Below are 18,648 nucleotides of genomic sequence, written 5' to 3'. Positions count from 1 at the left end.
GTTTGGCGCCTAGAGGGTTAATGTGGTTTGGAGCCTAGAGGGTTAATGTGGTTTGGAGCCTAGAGGGTTAATGTGGTTTGGAGCCTAGAGGGTTAATGTGGTTTGGCGCCTAGAGGGTTAATGTGGCCATGAATACATTAATTCTGATGTTTCACCTGTTATATGTCAGTGTTGGGTGACAGGTCTACGCTGTTTTCACCTTTAAAAAGGTCTTAGGCTCCATTCACATGGAGCGCCTGAAAACGCCTGCAAAACGCCTGAAAACGGCAGCTGGAGCGTTTCTCAAAGCGCTTCTGAGCTTGCGTCTATGGTCGCGTCTGCCGTTACTAAGCAACCAAAAGAACCTGTCACATTTTACATTTAGTGGTGACGCTTCTGTCATTTAACCAGGAACGGAGTAAACACAGAGCTGATCAGAGTTCAAGCACCGTGAATAGGGTTGTTCGGTATACCGGTACTAGAGTGGTACCAGGGTACTGACGCATTTAAAACGGTACCATACTGAGCTTAGATGGGACCGGTACTTTCATTTTGCGCCGCCGGCAGCGGTGACGTCGCCGCGTGAAGTCGCCGCATTGTAATTTGAGCCGCGGCGAGTGAGTGAGCGAGTCACAAACGAAGCAAGGTGCTGGCAGAATCAACGTATGGGAAACAATAGGTGTGTGTGTTTGAGTAACATGAACGTTTGTGTTTCATTCTGATAACAATTTCTCCCAAAAATTACAACTGGTCAAAATAACCAAAAAAGATGCAGTGTTTTCAGACCTCAAATAATGCAAAGAAAACTAGTTGATATTCATTTTTAAACAGACCACTAATGTTTTAATTTAGGAAGAGTTCAGAATAATATAGAAGGAATTTTAATCCTGCAGCAGCAATGACTGTTTACCGATTTACTGATTATTTACAGATGCATATGTTATAGTTCTAAGATTTTCTATTAAAATAAAGCCAATAGTGACATTTTTTGTGTTCTCTTTTTATTTGGAAAAGTACCGAAAAGTATCGAAAAGTATCGAAAAACATGTTGGTACCGATACCGGTACCAACATGTTGGTATCGTGACAACACTAACCGTGAATCTCAGCAGCTTCACTGCTCCATCTGTCAGTGTGAACGGAGGACTCAGCGCCGTGTGGAGAGGAGGGAGGCAGGCCAGACCTGAACTCACCACCTTGTGTCTAATAAAAGTTAAATGTACTGGTATCACACTATGGAGTAGAGACCGGGCTGGACCGGGGGAGAGGGAGCTGCTGCTGATGCTGATGCTGATGCTCACTTTACATAAAACACACACTCACATTCTATAATTGTGCTCAGTGAAATGTACGAAAACAATATAAAACACAATTTAAAATGACAGAACTTGTTGCTCTAGTGTGTTTAGTTTAAATGAATAAAGTTTCATATTTAAAAGCAGCTCAGTTTAGAGCTGTCAGCCTCCTCTCTCTCTCTTTATATTTTCTAAACTCCTATTGGACAGCAGCTGTGTTAGTCTGAAGGAAACCCTGACCCCTAAAAGCAGCACATCAGTTTCTAAACTCCTATTGGACAGCAGCTGTGTTAGTCAGAAGGAAACCCTGACCCCTAAAAGCAGCACATCAGTTTCTAAACTCCTATTGGACAGCAGCTGTGTTAGTCAGAGAAGGAAACCCTGACCCCTAAAAGCAGCACATCAGTTTCTAAACTCCTATTGGACAGCAGCTGTGTTAGTCAGAGAAGGAAACCCTGACCCCTAAAAGCAGCACATCAGTTTCTAAACTCCTATTGGACAGCAGCTGAAACCCTGACACATCAGTTACCACGGTGATAACCCTGACACATCAGAGCAGCTGAGCAGCAAAGAGTTCAGAGTTCAAAGCTCCTTACATTCATTTACTAACTATTAGAGTCATTCATTGATGTGAACAATAAGACATTTACTCTGACTTTCACGTAACGTACCTTTAAAAACAAGTACTTTTTTACTCTTACTGCAGTAACATGTCGACTGAGCTACTTTTACTTGTAACGGAGTACATGTTGACCAGTAGTATTTGTACTCTTACTCAAGTACTGGGGTCGAGTACTCTGTTTATCTCTGGTGATGATAACTAGCATCAGTTACCACGGTGACAACTAGCATCGGTTACCACGGTGATAACTAGCATCGGTTACCACGGTGACAACTAGCATCGGTTACCACGGTGATAACTAGCATCGGTTACCACGGTGACAACTAGCATCGGTTACCACGGTGATAACTAGCATCGGTTACCATGGTGATCTACAGCCCTCTAATCACCTCTTGTTTCTCTGTGTTTCAGTTTCTCTGACTGGGTAACGAGTGTGTGTGTGTGTGTGTAGTTGTGTGTGTGTGTAGTTGTGTGTGTGTGTGTGTGTGTGTGTAGTTGTGTGTGTGTGTGTGTGTGTGTAGTTGTGTGTGTGTAGTTGTGTGTGTGTGTAGTTGTGTGTGTGTGTGTGTGTGTGTGTGTGTGTGTGTGTGTGTGTGTGTGTGTGTGTGTGTGTGTGTGTGTGTGTGTGTGTGTGTGTGAGGATGAGCGGCGGGAAGCGGCGCAGCGGCTTCCAGATCACCAGCGTGACCTCTGACCCCCACCCGGCCGTCGTCCAATCAGAGGGCAGCTCGTCGCAGCCCACCACGCCGTGCCTGAAGAGGAAGCAGCTCTCCCATGATGCACCTGGGCTGCAGAGCGTCGTTGCCGTGGCGGCGGCCGGGTCCTCGCGGTTCCGCGTGGTGCGTCTGGCGGCGCCGGCGGGCGGCGGTCTCCGTGGCAACGAGCCGTATCGCCGCGGGCGATGGACCTGCAGCGACTTCCTGGAGCGGCGCGAGGGGGCGGGGCTTCGCCGCCTCATGGACACCAGACACGCCCACTCCCTGGAGTCGCTGGAGCTGATTGGCCGGGACGGAGAGGGGGCGGGGCCAGAGGGGGCGGGGCCGAAGGGGGCGGGGCTAGTGCTGCGCAGCGGCCCCCCCTCCCCCTCCCACTCCCACTCCCGCCAGGAGCCAATCAGCATCCGGCTGCTGGACAGGAACGTCCCGCCGCCGTCGCCACGGATACGCAACGTCCCCCCGCCGCTACGGCTCGACGTGGACGCAGCGGGACGGGTACGTGGTTCATTCTTTATTAATTCTGTGCCGGACCACGGCAAAAAAAAAAAAGAAAAGAAGCCCGTCCATAGAGACGTGGCCGGTGGCACGACGACCAGCTGTGGTCACTAACCCTAACCCCATTCACATGGAGCGCCTGAAAACGCCTGAAAACGCCTGCAAAACGCCAGCTGGAGCGTTTCTCAAAGCGCTTCTGAGCTCGCGTCTATGGTCGCGTCTGCCGTTACTAAGCAACCAAAAGAACCTGTCACATTTTACATTTAGTGGTGACGCTTCTGTCATTTAACCAGGAATTGTCTTGCGTCTGCACACGAGACACACACGAGACACACACACACACACACACACACATCCATCCATACAGAGCTAGAGACAGAGCTGTGTGTGTGGGAAACCCAGTACAGACCAGTGGAGTCGATGTTTAGAAGCCTGAAGGCTTCGTCCGGGCTGAGAGAACTCTTTAATCGAAGCTACATCGTAGCCAGTCTGCTCCGGCTGAAGCTCCACAATGTTTCTGCTGCCTGTTCTGTCAGAGTTTATCAACGTTTTCTCCTCATTCTTCATTAGGATCATGTTCTTTAGGCTAATTTAGTGCTGGGGACAAAATTGTTTTTGATAACAAGTGGTGGGGACATGTCCCCAGCGTTCAGACCCAGATGTGATTGGACAGTCTAACCTGTCTGTCTCTAACCTGTCTGTCTCTAACCTGTCTGTCTCTAACCTGTCTGTCTCTCACCTGTCTGTCTCTCTGTGTCTCTGCAGTCGGTCCTCAGACAGTCTCTGTCCCAGCCCGGCTCCCCCTCCTCTGGGCCGTTCCATCCTCTGACTCCTGCTGCTTTCAGCCTGGACCAGACCATCTTCACCCTGCAGGGGGACGACAGGTGAGATGTTAACCCTTTAACCTCTGACCTCCTTTAACCTTCTGTCTGCTGTCGCTGCCCGGTTTGTGTAAATACTGGTCTACTGTGCATGTGCAGACCGGCCGCCATCTTTGACCGTTGTCTACGGCAACTCCACTTGGACAAACTTCATCAGGCCGCTTCGTCTGCTTAAAGGGATAGTTCAACATTTTGGCAAATTGGCCCATTGCCATAATTGCTATAGTCATAGCAGTAGGTTCGTTACCTTTAATTGTAGGTGTAAGCTATTTTCAGTACGGCGGAGCGCAGCAGCTGGCTGCTCAGAGCTACGCTATGGAGGCTAACGGAATTTCTTGGTTTCCCTCATTAAACTCATCAAATTCAACATCCCAAAACTCCACAGCGCTTTTGTAGACAAGTTGTGAGCTGCACAACCACCACGCTATGAGATAATGACGGAACGATACGAAACGGAGCCGTTTTCGAGGTAAATACAGGGTAAATACGGAGACTGCTTGCTGAAAAACTGTCCCTGAACGCAACGCGCATCAGCGGTTTTGTATGAATTTACCTCGAAAACGGCTCCATTTCGTATCGTTCCGTCATTATCTCATAGCGTGGTGGTTGTGCAGCTCACAACTTGTCTACAAAAGCGCTGTGGAGTTTTGGGATGTTGAATTTGATGAGTTTAATGAGGGAAACCAAGAAATTCCCTTAGCCTCCATAGCGTAGCTCTGAGCAGCCAGCTGCTGCGCTCCGCCGTGCTGAAAATAGCTTACACCTACAATTAAAGGTAACGAACCTACTGCTATGACTATAGCGGTTATGGCAATGGGCCAATTTGCCAAAATGTTGAACTATCCCTTTAAAGTTCTGTACATTTAAAATACTGTACTGTGAAAATGATTTATTTTTCTGTTCAACTGACCTGTTGTAGCCTAGCGACCGCGGACGTCCGTCACCAGACAGCCGTGTTGTGGTAGTGATTGTGATTGTTTGTGGTTGTCATGGTGATGAGGCTGAGAGTAAACACTAACAGTCTCCACCACCACAACCAGCCCTGCATGCACACATAAGTCACTTACACTAAGTTTGTCCCAGTGGAGTTGCCGTACGTAGCGGCACCTGACCTCTGACCTCTGACCTCCTGTGTGTGTGACCTCCACGGTGACCAGGCGTTGCCGCGGTAACGGGCGGTGCAGCGCTGGACTGGACAGAGTCTCGGTGAATGGAGCTCTGTGTCTCTGTGTCTCTGTGTGTGTGGGCGGAGCATCACGTCACTGCTGCCTCCCTATTGGCCGAGGCCCGAGTGGGCGGGAGCTGGAATGAGGCAGCAGCCAATCAGAGAGCAGCGTGTGTGTGTGGGGGAGGGGGAGGGGGAGGAGAGCAGCAGCAGCCAATCAGAGAGCAGCGTGTGTGGGAGGAGGCAGAGCAGCTGCAGATGAAAACCAGACGTCTCAGTTTTAGTTTTAGTTCAACATCTGGACGAGCGAGGCTCCTGATTGGACGAGGCCTGTGAGCGAGGCTCCTGATTGGACGAGGCCTGTGAGCGAGGCTCCTGATTGGACGAGGCCTGTGAGCGAGGCTCCTGATTGGACGAGGCCTGTGAGCGAGGCTCCTGATTGGACGAGGCCTGTGAGCGAGGCTCCTGATTGGACGAGGCCTGTGAGGTCGACCGCGGCGCTACTTCCTGTTGGGATCATCTGAACTGTGATTGGTCGTTGCGTTCTCTCCGTCTGTGCTCTGATTGGACGGCCATGTCCGGCGCTGGGCTGTGATTGGTCCGCGGTGTTTGATGATGTCATGTGAGCGGTCGTCTGGCTCCGCCCCTCGGCGCCGCCCGCCCCAGACCCCGCCCCTCCCGCTCAGGAACCTCCAGCTGGTTGCCAGGCAACCGGAGGGGGTGGCGCTGCGGCACGGCGCGAGGGTCAGAGGTCGCGGCGCCAGGGAGTCATGGCCGAGCGCCGAGGCCACGCCCCCCCGGGCTCGGCCAATCACAGAGCTCCGGGCCGGACCGGCCACGCCTCCCCGGGCTCGGCCAATCACAGAGCTCCGGGCCGGACCGGCCACGCCCCCCCGGGCTCGGCCAATCACAGAGCTCCGGGCCGGACGGAGCGGCCAATCGGCCGCTCTGCTCCCTGTGACATCACTGCTGCCTCGGGGGCGGGGCTCCGACGCCACGATGACATCACTGCTGCTGCTCTGTCACAGGTAACGAGGGGGCGGAGCTTATTGGTCAGGAGCCGAGGCCGTTGATACGGTGTTGTCATAGTAACGGCAGCATCGGTCCAATGCAGCGCCTCCTGGTGGAGAGAACTGACCTCTCTGAGTGTTGGTGAATGAGCAGTGTGGTGTTTTAATTTCAGGACATTTATTTTATTCTACAACAGAACAACGAGTTAAAACTCCTCAGAGCAGTTCTGAGAACAATGAGTTTAAAGTATTGTTGTTGTCCAATCAACTGTATTGAACTTAGGATTCTGAAAACTGGTCAAATCCTTGTTTTTACGAGTAGTAGTCTAGCTGTGTAAAAATATTTAACTCTAACTTAACATTTGACCCTTATTTCAGAGTTACCTCTGTCTGTCTGTGCACTGAGGCTAAATATAATCTGGACATACAACACAAGAAAGAGGAAACTAACTCCTATTGGTTCATAATGGTAGCAGCCTGTTGATCATCTATACACAGAGAGAAGAAGGAAACTCTAGTTACTGTGTTCTCTCGTTGTTTCACCACAGTTTTTGGGAGTTACTGTGAAAACCACCCGCAAATATAAATATATCCCAAATAAGAAAACGTTGAGTCCAGATATTTATCCACATGATGCAGCAGAACCTTTAATGTCCCAAAAATGACTAAATCTCATTTTTGACAATGAGTCAATGAGTTCCCCCTGTCTTGCGTTGTAGGGCAGTATAGATCACCCACGTTAATAGCATCATTGAGGACCCTTTACAGATAAACATTTACACATAGTGCATGTGCGCCGCATGGACGTGCACAAAAACAACAACCGCGTCGCATCAAACACGTGCTGCTACCGCATCATTTTTGGGTTGTGAGCGCGCAGCAACACGCAGCTACACTGAAATGGGTTTGAGCTACATCTGAACGGCCCCGTGCTCACCCGGTTTAACCAAGGCGGCGGCCAAACTCACCCAGGCAGCAGAGAAACCCCTGCAGTCCAGCAGCTCCCTGAACTTTCATGCACAGTGTTTTAGGTACGGCTGTCCCGGTTGCTGCCGTAGTGTCCTTGGGCAATAGGGATGGGCGTATCGATCCTGTGGTATCGATATATCGATACTCACACGCTACTCGTTTGGCATCGATTTCCTTAAACAAATATCGATACTAACAAAATAAGAACTGGGGGTGCATGCATAACTTTCAGCTGTTTTAGATAGCTTACTTCAATTAGCCTACTATGTGCCTTCTTTTTTTTTTTTACCTTTTTCCACCAAGATCAGTATTTCTTTTTCTTTTTTTGATGAGAAAAGTACAAGAAAAGAACAAGAAAAGTGAAAATGTGCACATCTTTGTTCATATTTAATTTATTTCATTCATATTTATGTCATTTATTTTAATTTTAGTTTTACTATGTATTGACCATAATACATTTTGTATACATGCTGTATAGACCGAATCGCCTTGTTGTTTACATTCTACTTCCGGGTAGAAAACCAGCACGTAATTTGAATGAGATCAATAGTAACGAACGAGAGTTTAGCTATATATATCATATTTTTCACGCCCTATCACCGTTTAGACAAATCTGAAATGATTGAAGAAACATTACTATTTCTGTGTGTGTGTTTTGTGTTGCTATGTGTTGTATTTATTCAGTTTGGGGGAATCACGGTGTCTAGAAAGCATCAGTGGCTCAGCTGACAGGGACAGCTAACGGTAGCTAAGCTAACGGTAGCTAAGCTAACGGTAGCTAAGCTAACGGCGGTAGCTAAGCTAACGGTAGCTAAGCTAACAGCAGGACGTCAGCTGTTAAAACCCTCCCGTTGTGGGACACGACATGAAACTACTCCAGTTAGCTCAGTCATGTTGGAACTCAGATATCCGCTGGAGAAAATATTTTTTCATGGAGCGTTTATTGAGTCACTGAGTTATTGAAGTTAAACAGGTAGCTAACCGTTAGCCCGGCTAATCTATGATAACCATGACTAATTACAAAAACCTGCACACATAAATAGTAATGTTTGTCCAATCATTGGTTTTATAAACTTTACAAACATCAGATTAGTCTAAACGGTGATATAGTGACATGAAAAAGTAGATAAATATAGCGAAACTCTCGTCCGTCACTATTGTTCTCATGCTGGTTTTCTACCAGGAAGTAGTTGTAAACAACAAGGAGATTCGTCCTATTTGTCATGTGATTTGTCTTAAATGTAGCCTAATAATATTTTGAATGAAAAAAATTCCCGTAAGAAATTATCAGTAGCCTATTGGTATCGGTATCGATGAAAATGCAAGAAAAAGTATCGGTATCGTATCAAATCCCAAAAGTGTGGTATCGCCCATCCCTATTGGGCCAGACCCCTCCCCCACCTTGCTCCTGGTATCGCCCATCCCTATTGGGCCAGACCCCTCCCCCACCTTGCTCCTGGTATCGCCCATCCCTATTGGGCCAGACCCCTCCCCCACCTTGCTCCTGGTATCGCCCATCCCTATTGGGCCAGACCCCTCCCCCACCTGGCTCCTGGTATCGCCCATCCCTATTGGGCCAGACCCCTCCCCCACCTGGCTCCTGGTATCGCCCATCCCTATTGGGCCAGACCCCTCCCCCACCTGGCTCCTGGTATCGCCCATCCCTATTGGGCCAGACCCCTCCCCCACCTTGCTCCTGGTATCGCCCATCCCTATTGGGCCAGACCCCTCACCCACCTTGCTCCTGATGGGTCGGGGTCGTTGCGGTTAGCACCTAGCGGTTAGCACCTAGCGGTTAGCACCTAGCATGGCAGCTTCCTCCATCAGTGTGTGAATGTGTGAATGTGATGAACTGTAAAACGCTTTGGGTATCGTTCAGGTAGAAAAGCGCTTTATAAAATACAGACCATTTACCATTTACCTGTCTGTCTCTCACCTGTCTGTCTCACCTGTCTGTCTCTACCTGTCTGTCTCTACCTGTCTGTCTCTACCTGTCTGTCTCTCACCTGTCTGTCTCACCTGTCTGTCTCTCACCTGTCTGTCTCACCTGTCTGTCTCTACCTGTCTGTCTCTACCTGTCTGTCTCTACCTGTCTGTCTCTACCTGTCTGTCTCTCACCTGTCTGTCTCTACCTGTCTGTCTCACCTGTCTGTCTCTACCTGTCTGTCTCTACCTGTCTGTCTCTCACCTGTCTGTCTCACCTGTCTGTCTCTCACCTGTCTGTCTCACCTGTCTGTCTCTACCTGTCTGTCTCTACCTGTCTGTCTCACCTGTCTGTCTCTACCTGTCTGTCTCACCTGTCTGTCTCACCTGTCTGTCTCTACCTGTCTGTCTCTACCTGTCTGTCTCACCTGTCTGTCTCTACCTGTCTGTCTCTCACCTGTCTGTCTCTACCTGTCTGTCTCACCTGTCTGTCTCACCTGTCTGTCTCTCACCTGTCTGTCTCTACCTGTCTGTCTCACCTGTCTGTCTCTCACCTGTCTGTCTCTACCTGTCTGTCTCACCTGTCTGTCTCTCACCTGTCTGTCTCTACCTGTCTGTCTCACCTGTCTGTCTCACCTGTCTGTCTCTCACCTGTCTGTCTCTACCTGTCTGTCTCACCTGTCTGTCTCTCACCTGTCTGTCTCTACCTGTCTGTCTCACCTGTCTGTCTCTCACCTGTCTGTCTCTACCTGTCTGTCTCACCTGTCTGTCTCTACCTGTCTGTCTCTCACCTGTCTGTCTCACCTGTCTGTCTCACCTGTCTGTCTCTACCTGTCTGTCTCTACCTGTCTGTCTCTCACCTGTCTGTCTCTACCTGTCTGTCTCTACCTGTCTGTCTCTACCTGTCTGTCTCACCTGTCTGTCTCTAACCTGTCTGTCTCACCTGTCTGTCTCTCACCTGTCTGTCTCACCTGTCTGTCTCACCTGTCTGTCTCACCTGTCTGTCTCTCACCTGTCTGTCTCACCTGTCTGTCTCTACCTGTCTGTCTCTAACCTGTCTGTCTCTACCTGTCTGTCTGTCTACCTGTCTGTCTCTCTACCTGTCTGTCTCACCTGTCTGTCTCACCTGTCTGTCTCACCTGTCTGTCTCACCTGTCTGTCTCTCACCTGTCTGTCTCACCTGTCTGTCTCTCACCTGTCTGTCTCTCACCTGTCTGTCTCTCACCTGTCTGTCTCACCTGTCTGTCTCTACCTGTCTGTCTCTACCTGTCTGTCTCACCTGTCTGTCTCTCACCTGTCTGTCTCTCACCTGTCTGTCTCTCACCTGTCTGTCTCACCTGTCTGTCTCTACCTGTCTGTCTCTACCTGTCTGTCTCTACCTGTCTGTCTCTCACCTGTCTGTCTCACCTGTCTGTCTCACCTGTCTGTCTCTACCTGTCTGTCTCTCACCTGTCTGTCTCTACCTGTCTGTCTCTCACCTGTCTGTCTCACCTGTCTGTCTCACCTGTCTGTCTCTCACCTGTCTGTCTCTACCTGTCTGTCTCTACCTGTCTGTCTCACCTGTCTGTCTCTACCTGTCTGTCTCACCTGTCTGTCTCACCTGTCTGTCTCACCTGTCTGTCTCTACCTGTCTGTCTCTCACCTGTCTGTCTCTACCTGTCTGTCTCTCACCTGTCTGTCTCACCTGTCTGTCTCACCTGTCTGTCTCTCACCTGTCTGTCTCTACCTGTCTGTCTCTACCTGTCTGTCTCACCTGTCTGTCTCTACCTGTCTGTCTCACCTGTCTGTCTCTCTACCTGTCTGTCTCACCTGTCTGTCTCACCTGTCTGTCTCACCTGTCTGTCTCTCACCTGTCTGTCTCACCTGTCTGTCTCTCACCTGTCTGTCTCTCACCTGTCTGTCTCTCACCTGTCTGTCTCACCTGTCTGTCTCTACCTGTCTGTCTCTACCTGTCTGTCTCACCTGTCTGTCTCTCACCTGTCTGTCTCTCACCTGTCTGTCTCTCACCTGTCTGTCTCTACCTGTCTGTCTCTACCTGTCTGTCTCTACCTGTCTGTCTCTACCTGTCTGTCTCTACCTGTCTGTCTCTCACCTGTCTGTCTCACCTGTCTGTCTCTACCTGTCTGTCTCTAACCTGTCTGTCTCTACCTGTCTGTCTGTCTACCTGTCTGTCTCTCTACCTGTCTGTCTCACCTGTCTGTCTCTACCTGTCTGTCTCTACCTGTCTGTCTCTACCTGTCTGTCTCTCACCTGTCTGTCTCACCTGTCTGTCTCACCTGTCTGTCTCTACCTGTCTGTCTCTCACCTGTCTGTCTCACCTGTCTGTCTCACCTGTCTGTCTCTCACCTGTCTGTCTCTACCTGTCTGTCTCTACCTGTCTGTCTCACCTGTCTGTCTCTACCTGTCTGTCTCACCTGTCTGTCTCACCTGTCTGTCTCACCTGTCTGTCTCTACCTGTCTGTCTCTCACCTGTCTGTCTCTACCTGTCTGTCTCTCACCTGTCTGTCTCACCTGTCTGTCTCACCTGTCTGTCTCTCACTGTCTGTCTCTACCTGTCTGTCTCTACCTGTCTGTCTCTACCTGTCTGTCTCTACCTGTCTGTCTCTACCTGTCTGTCTCACCTGTCTGTCTCTACCTGTCTGTTTCACCTGTCTGTCTCACCTGTCTGTCTCACCTGTCTGTCTCTACCTGTCTGTCTCTCACCTGTCTGTCTCTACCTGTCTGTCTCACCTGTCTGTCTCTACCTGTCTGTCTCTCTGTCTATCTCTCACCTGTCTGTCTCACCTGTCTGTCTCTCACCTGTCTGTCTCTACCTGTCTGTCTCTCACCTGTCTGTCTCTCACCTGTCTGTCTCACCTGTCTGTCTCTCACCTGTCTGTCTCACCTGTCTGTCTCACCTGTCTGTCTCTCACCTGTCTGTCTCACCTGTCTGTCTCTACCTGTCTGTCTCTACCTGTCTGTCTCACCTGTCTGTCTCTACCTGTCTGTCTCTACCTGTCTGTCTCTCACCTGTCTGTCTCTACCTGTCTGTCTCTACCTGTCTGTCTCTACCTGTCTGTCTCACCTGTCTGTCTCTACCTGTCTGTCTCACCTGTCTGTCTCTACCTGTCTGTCTCACCTGTCTGTCTCTAACCTGTCTGTCTCACCTGTCTGTCTCTCACCTGTCTGTCTCTACCTGTCTGTCTCTACCTGTCTGTCTCTACCTGTCTGTCTCACCTGTCTGTCTCTAACCTGTCTGTCTCACCTGTCTGTCTCTCACCTGTCTGTCTCACCTGTCTGTCTCACCTGTCTGTCTCACCTGTCTGTCTCTCACCTGTCTGTCTCACCTGTCTGTCTCTACCTGTCTGTCTCTAACCTGTCTGTCTCTACCTGTCTGTCTGTCTACCTGTCTGTCTCTCTACCTGTCTGTCTCACCTGTCTGTCTCACCTGTCTGTCTCACCTGTCTGTCTCACCTGTCTGTCTCACCTGTCTGTCTCTCACCTGTCTGTCTCACCTGTCTGTCTCTCACCTGTCTGTCTCTCACCTGTCTGTCTCTCACCTGTCTGTCTCACCTGTCTGTCTCTACCTGTCTGTCTCTACCTGTCTGTCTCACCTGTCTGTCTCTCACCTGTCTGTCTCTCACCTGTCTGTCTCTCACCTGTCTGTCTCACCTGTCTGTCTCTACCTGTCTGTCTCTACCTGTCTGTCTCTACCTGTCTGTCTCTCACCTGTCTGTCTCACCTGTCTGTCTCACCTGTCTGTCTCTACCTGTCTGTCTCTCACCTGTCTGTCTCTACCTGTCTGTCTCTCACCTGTCTGTCTCACCTGTCTGTCTCACCTGTCTGTCTCACCTGTCTGTCTCTACCTGTCTGTCTCACCTGTCTGTCTCACCTGTCTGTCTCACCTGTCTGTCTCTACCTGTCTGTCTCTCACCTGTCTGTCTCTACCTGTCTGTCTCTCACCTGTCTGTCTCACCTGTCTGTCTCACCTGTCTGTCTCTCACCTGTCTGTCTCTACCTGTCTGTCTCTACCTGTCTGTCTCACCTGTCTGTCTCTACCTGTCTGTCTCACCTGTCTGTCTCACCTGTCTGTCTCTCACCTGTCTGTCTCACCTGTCTGTCTCTACCTGTCTGTCTCTAACCTGTCTGTCTCTACCTGTCTGTCTGTCTACCTGTCTGTCTCTCTACCTGTCTGTCTCACCTGTCTGTCTCACCTGTCTGTCTCACCTGTCTGTCTCTCACCTGTCTGTCTCACCTGTCTGTCTCTCACCTGTCTGTCTCTCACCTGTCTGTCTCTCACCTGTCTGTCTCACCTGTCTGTCTCTACCTGTCTGTCTCTACCTGTCTGTCTCACCTGTCTGTCTCTCACCTGTCTGTCTCTCACCTGTCTGTCTCTCACCTGTCTGTCTCACCTGTCTGTCTCTACCTGTCTGTCTCTACCTGTCTGTCTCTACCTGTCTGTCTCTCACCTGTCTGTCTCACCTGTCTGTCTCACCTGTCTGTCTCTACCTGTCTGTCTCTCACCTGTCTGTCTCTACCTGTCTGTCTCTCACCTGTCTGTCTCACCTGTCTGTCTCACCTGTCTGTCTCTCACCTGTCTGTCTCTACCTGTCTGTCTCTACCTGTCTGTCTCACCTGTCTGTCTCTACCTGTCTGTCTCACCTGTCTGTCTCACCTGTCTGTCTCACCTGTCTGTCTCTACCTGTCTGTCTCTCACCTGTCTGTCTCTACCTGTCTGTCTCTCACCTGTCTGTCTCACCTGTCTGTCTCACCTGTCTGTCTCTCACCTGTCTGTCTCTACCTGTCTGTCTCTACCTGTCTGTCTCACCTGTCTGTCTCTCACCTGTCTGTCTCACCTGTCTGTCTCTACCTGTCTGTCTCTACCTGTCTGTCTCACCTGTCTGTCTCACCTGTCTGTCTCACCTGTCTGTCTCTACCTGTCTGTCTCTCACCTGTCTGTCTCTACCTGTCTGTCTCACCTGTCTGTCTCTACCTGTCTGTCTCTCTGTCTATCTCTCACCTGTCTGTCTCACCTGTCTGTCTCTCACCTGTCTGTCTCTACCTGTCTGTCTCTCACCTGTCTGTCTCTCACCTGTCTGTCTCACCTGTCTGTCTCTCACCTGTCTGTCTCACCTGTCTGTCTCACCTGTCTGTCTCACCTGTCTGTCTCTCACCTGTCTGTCTCTACCTGTCTGTCTCTACCTGTCTGTCTCTACCTGTCTGTCTCACCTGTCTGTCTCACCTGTCTGTCTCACCTGTCTGTCTCACCTGTCTGTCTCACCTGTCTGTCTCTCACCTGTCTGTCTCACCTGTCTGTCTCTACCTGTCTGTCTCTACCTGTCTGTCTCACCTGTCTGTCTCTACCTGTCTGTCTCACCTGTCTGTCTCTACCTGTCTGTCTCACCTGTCTGTCTCACCTGTCTGTCTCTACCTGTCTGTCTCACCTGTCTGTCTCACCTGTCTGTCTCTACCTGTCTGTCTCACCTGTCTGTCTCACCTGTCTGTCTCTACCTGTCTGTCTCACCTGTCTGTCTCTACCTGTCTGTCTCACCTGTCTGTCTCACCTGCCTGTCTCACCTGTCTGTCTCACCTGTCTGTCTCTACCTGTCTGTCTCACCTGTCTGTCTCTACCTGTCTGTCTCACCTGTCTGTCTCACCTGTCTGTCTCACCTGTCTGTCTCACCTGTCTGTCTCTCACCTGTCTGTCTCTACCTGTCTGTCTCACCTGTCTGTCTCTACCTGTCTGTCTCACCTGTCTGTCTCACCTGTCTGTCTCACCTGTCTGTCTCACCTGTCTGTCTCTACCTGTCTGTCTCACCTGTCTGTCTCTACCTGTCTGTCTCTACCTGTCTGTCTCACCTGTCTGTCTCACCTGTCTGTCTCTACCTGTCTGTCTCACCTGTCTGTCTCTACCTGTCTGTCTCTACCTGTCTGTCTCACCTGTCTGTCTCACCTGTCTGTCTCACCTGTCTGTCTCACCTGCCTGTCTCACCTGTCTGTCTCACCTGTCTGTCTCACCTGTCTGTCTCACCTGTCTGTCTCTACCTGTCTGTCTCACCTGTCTGTCTCTACCTGTCTGTCTCTACCTGTCTGTCTCTACCTGTCTGTCTCACCTGTCTGTCTCTCACCTGTCTGTCTCTACCTGTCTGTCTCTACCTGTCTGTCTCACCTGTCTGTCTCACCTGTCTGTCTCACCTGTCTGTCTCTCACCTGTCTGTCTCTACCTGTCTGTCTCTCACCTGTCTGTCTCACCTGTCTGTCTCTACCTGTCTGTCTCACCTGTCTGTCTCACCTGTCTGTCTCACCTGTCTGTCTCACCTGTCTGTCTCTCACCTGTCTGTCTCTACCTGTCTGTCTCTACCTGTCTGTCTCACCTGTCTGTCTCACCTGTCTGTCTCACCTGTCTGTCTCACCTGTCTGTCTCACCTGTCTGTCTCTACCTGTCTGTCTCACCTGTCTGTCTCTACCTGTCTGTCTCACCTGTCTGTCTCACCTGTCTGTCTCACCTGTCTGTCTCACCTGTCTGTCTCTACCTGTCTGTCTCACCTGTCTGTCTCTACCTGTCTGTCTCTACCTGTCTGTCTCACCTGTCTGTCTCACCTGTCTGTCTCTACCTGTCTGTCTCTACCTGTCTGTCTCTACCTGTCTGTCTCACCTGTCTGTCTCACCTGTCTGTCTCACCTGTCTGTCTCTACCTGTCTGTCTCTACCTGTCTGTCTCACCTGTCTGTCTCTACCTGTCTGTCTCTACCTGTCTGTCTCTACCTGTCTGTCTCACCTGTCTGTCTCACCTGTCTGTCTCACCTGTCTGTCTCTACCTGTCTGTCTCTACCTGTCTGTCTCACCTGTCTGTCTCTACCTGTCTGTCTCTACCTGTCTGTCTCTACCTGTCTGTCTCACCTGTCTGTCTCTACCTGTCTGTCTCTACCTGTCTGTCTCTACCTGTCTGTCTCTACCTGTCTGTCTCTACCTGTCTGTCTCACCTGTCTGTCTCTACCTGTCTGTCTCTACCTGTCTGTCTCTACCTGTCTGTCTCTACCTGTCTGTCTCACCTGTCTGTCTCTACCTGTCTGTCTCTACCTGTCTGTCTCTACCTGTCTGTCTCTACCTGTCTGTCTCACCTGTCTGTCTCTACCTGTCTGTCTCTACCTGTCTGTCTCTACCTGTCTGTCTCTACCTGTCTGTCTCACCTGTCTGTCTCACCTGTCTGTCTCTACCTGTCTGTCTCTACCTGTCTGTCTCACCTGTCTGTCTCTACCTGTCTGTCTCTACCTGTCTGTCTCTACCTGTCTGTCTCACCTGTCTGTCTCTCACCTGTCTGTCTCTACCTGTCTGTCTCTACCTGTCTGTCTCTACCTGTCTGTCTCACCTGTCTGTCTCACCTGTCTGTCTCTACCTGTCTGTCTCTACCTGTCTGTCTCTACCTGTCTGTCTCACCTGTCTGTCTCTCACCTGTCTGTCTCACCTGTCTGTCTCACCTGTCTGTCTCTCACCTGTCTGTCTCACCTGTCTGTCTCACCTGTCTGTCTCACCTGTCTGTCTCTACCTGTCTGTCTCACCTGTCTGTCTCTCACCTGTCTGTCTCTACCTGTCTGTCTCACCTGTCTGTCTCACCTGTCTGTCTCTACCTGTCTGTCTCTACCTGTCTGTCTCTACCTGTCTGTCTCACCTGTCTGTCTCTCACCTGTCTGTCTCTACCTGTCTGTCTCACCTGTCTGTCTCTCACCTGTCTGTCTCACCTGTCTGTCTCTACCTGTCTGTCTCACCTGTCTGTCTCTACCTGTCTGTCTCTACCTGTCTGTCTCTACCTGTCTGTCTGTCTCACCTGTCTGTCTCACCTGTCTGTCTCTCACCTGTCTGTCTCTCTGTCTCTCCAGTTCCCCCGGTAACAGCCTCGTTGCCATCGACAACAAGATTGAACAGGCGATGGTGAGTTGGATTCACACCGAGACGACGTTGTTCCTCTACTAGACCGCACCTTCACCTGTGTGTGTCTGTGTGTGTGTGTGTGTGTGTGTCTGTGTCTGTGTGTGTGTGTGTGTGTGTGTGTCTGTGTGTGTGTGTGTGTGTGTGTGTGTGTGTGTGTGTGTCTGTGTGTGTGTAGGACCTGGTGAAGAGCCACCTGATGCTGGCCGTGCGCGAGGAAGTGGAGCTGCTGAGGGAACAGATCAGAGAACTACAGGACAAGAACGCACAACTGGAGAGAGAGAACCACATCCTGAGAGCTCTGACGCACAACAAACACACAACATGACACAACATGTAGCTACACAACAAGCACACAACATGACACAACATGTAGCTACACAACAAGCACACAACATGACACAACATGTAGCTACACAACAAGCACACAACATGACACAACATGACACAATATATAGCTACACAACAAGCACACAACATGACACAATATATAGCTACACAACATGACACAACATGACACAATATATAGCTACACAACAAACACACAACATGACACAATATATAGCTACACAACAAACACACAACATGACACAACATATAGCTACACAACAAGCACACAACATGACACAACATATAGCTACACAACATCTACACAACATGACAACAACTGGAGAGAGAGAACCACATCCTGAGAGCTCTGACGCACAACAAACACACAACATGACACAACATGTAGCTACACAACAAACACACAACATGACACAACATATAGCTACACAACAAACACACAACATGACACAACATATAGCTACACAACAAGCACACAACATGACACAATATATAGCTACACAACATCTACACAACATGACAATATCTGGAGAGAGAGAACCACATCCTGAGAGCTCTGACGCACAACAAACACACAACATGACACAACATATAGCTACACAACAAACACACAACATCTACACAACATGAGAACAACTGGAGAGAGAGAACCACATCCTGAGAGCACTGACGCACAACAAACACACAACATGACACAACATGTAGCTACACAACAAACACACAACATGACACAATATATAGCTACACAACATCTACACAACATGACACAACATGTAGATACACAACAAACACACAACATGACACAACATGACACAATATATAGCTACACAACAAACACACAACATGACACAATATATAGCTACACAACAAACACACAACATGACACAATATATAGCTACACAACAAACACACAACATGACACAATATATAGCTACACAACAAACACACAACATGACACAACATATAGCTACACAACAAACACACAACATGACACAACATGTAGCTACACAACATCTACACAACATGACAACAACTGGAGAGAGAGAACCACATCCTGAGAGCGCTGACGCACAACAAACACACAGCAGGGTGGATGACATCAGGGGAGGAGTTTATAACGGGCTGATAACCAGACTAACGAGGACCGTGGTAACCATGGCAACGTGGTCTAATTGGTTCTGTGTGATGAAGATGATGATGATGATGATGATGATGATGACGATGAAGAGTAGAGTTTAATAAATTAATCGTGTTCAACGAAGAACTGGCTGGTGGCGTTTGTCTGGTTCCCGTGGTGATGATGATGAAGATGAAGATGGTGGTGATGATGATGATGAAGATG

General features: G+C 49.8%; 1 protein-coding gene across 1 annotated transcript; it reads left to right on the top strand.

Moving 5' to 3' along the window:
* Positions 1 to 2,361: 2,361 nt before the first annotated feature.
* Positions 2,362 to 17,908, top strand: tsc22d4 (TSC22 domain family member 4). Its single transcript, XM_085760019.1, has 5 exons — positions 2,362 to 3,106; positions 3,872 to 3,990; positions 16,910 to 16,961; positions 17,137 to 17,294; positions 17,596 to 17,908. The coding sequence occupies exons 1-4, from the start codon at positions 2,537 to 2,539 to the stop codon at positions 17,284 to 17,286; spliced, it is 891 nt and encodes a 296-aa protein (XP_085616145.1). The 5' UTR covers positions 2,362 to 2,536; the 3' UTR covers positions 17,287 to 17,294; positions 17,596 to 17,908.
* The last annotated feature ends 740 nt before the right edge of the window (positions 17,909 to 18,648 follow it).

The sequence above is a fragment of the Trachurus japonicus genome, chromosome 18 (genome assembly GCF_045865225.1).
Source record: "Trachurus japonicus isolate A0001 chromosome 18, Traja_1.0".
Lineage (NCBI taxonomy): Eukaryota > Metazoa > Chordata > Actinopteri > Carangiformes > Carangidae > Trachurus > Trachurus japonicus.
The sequence above is the reverse complement of the archived record's forward strand: the minus strand, read 5'-3'. Positions and strand labels throughout refer to the sequence as shown.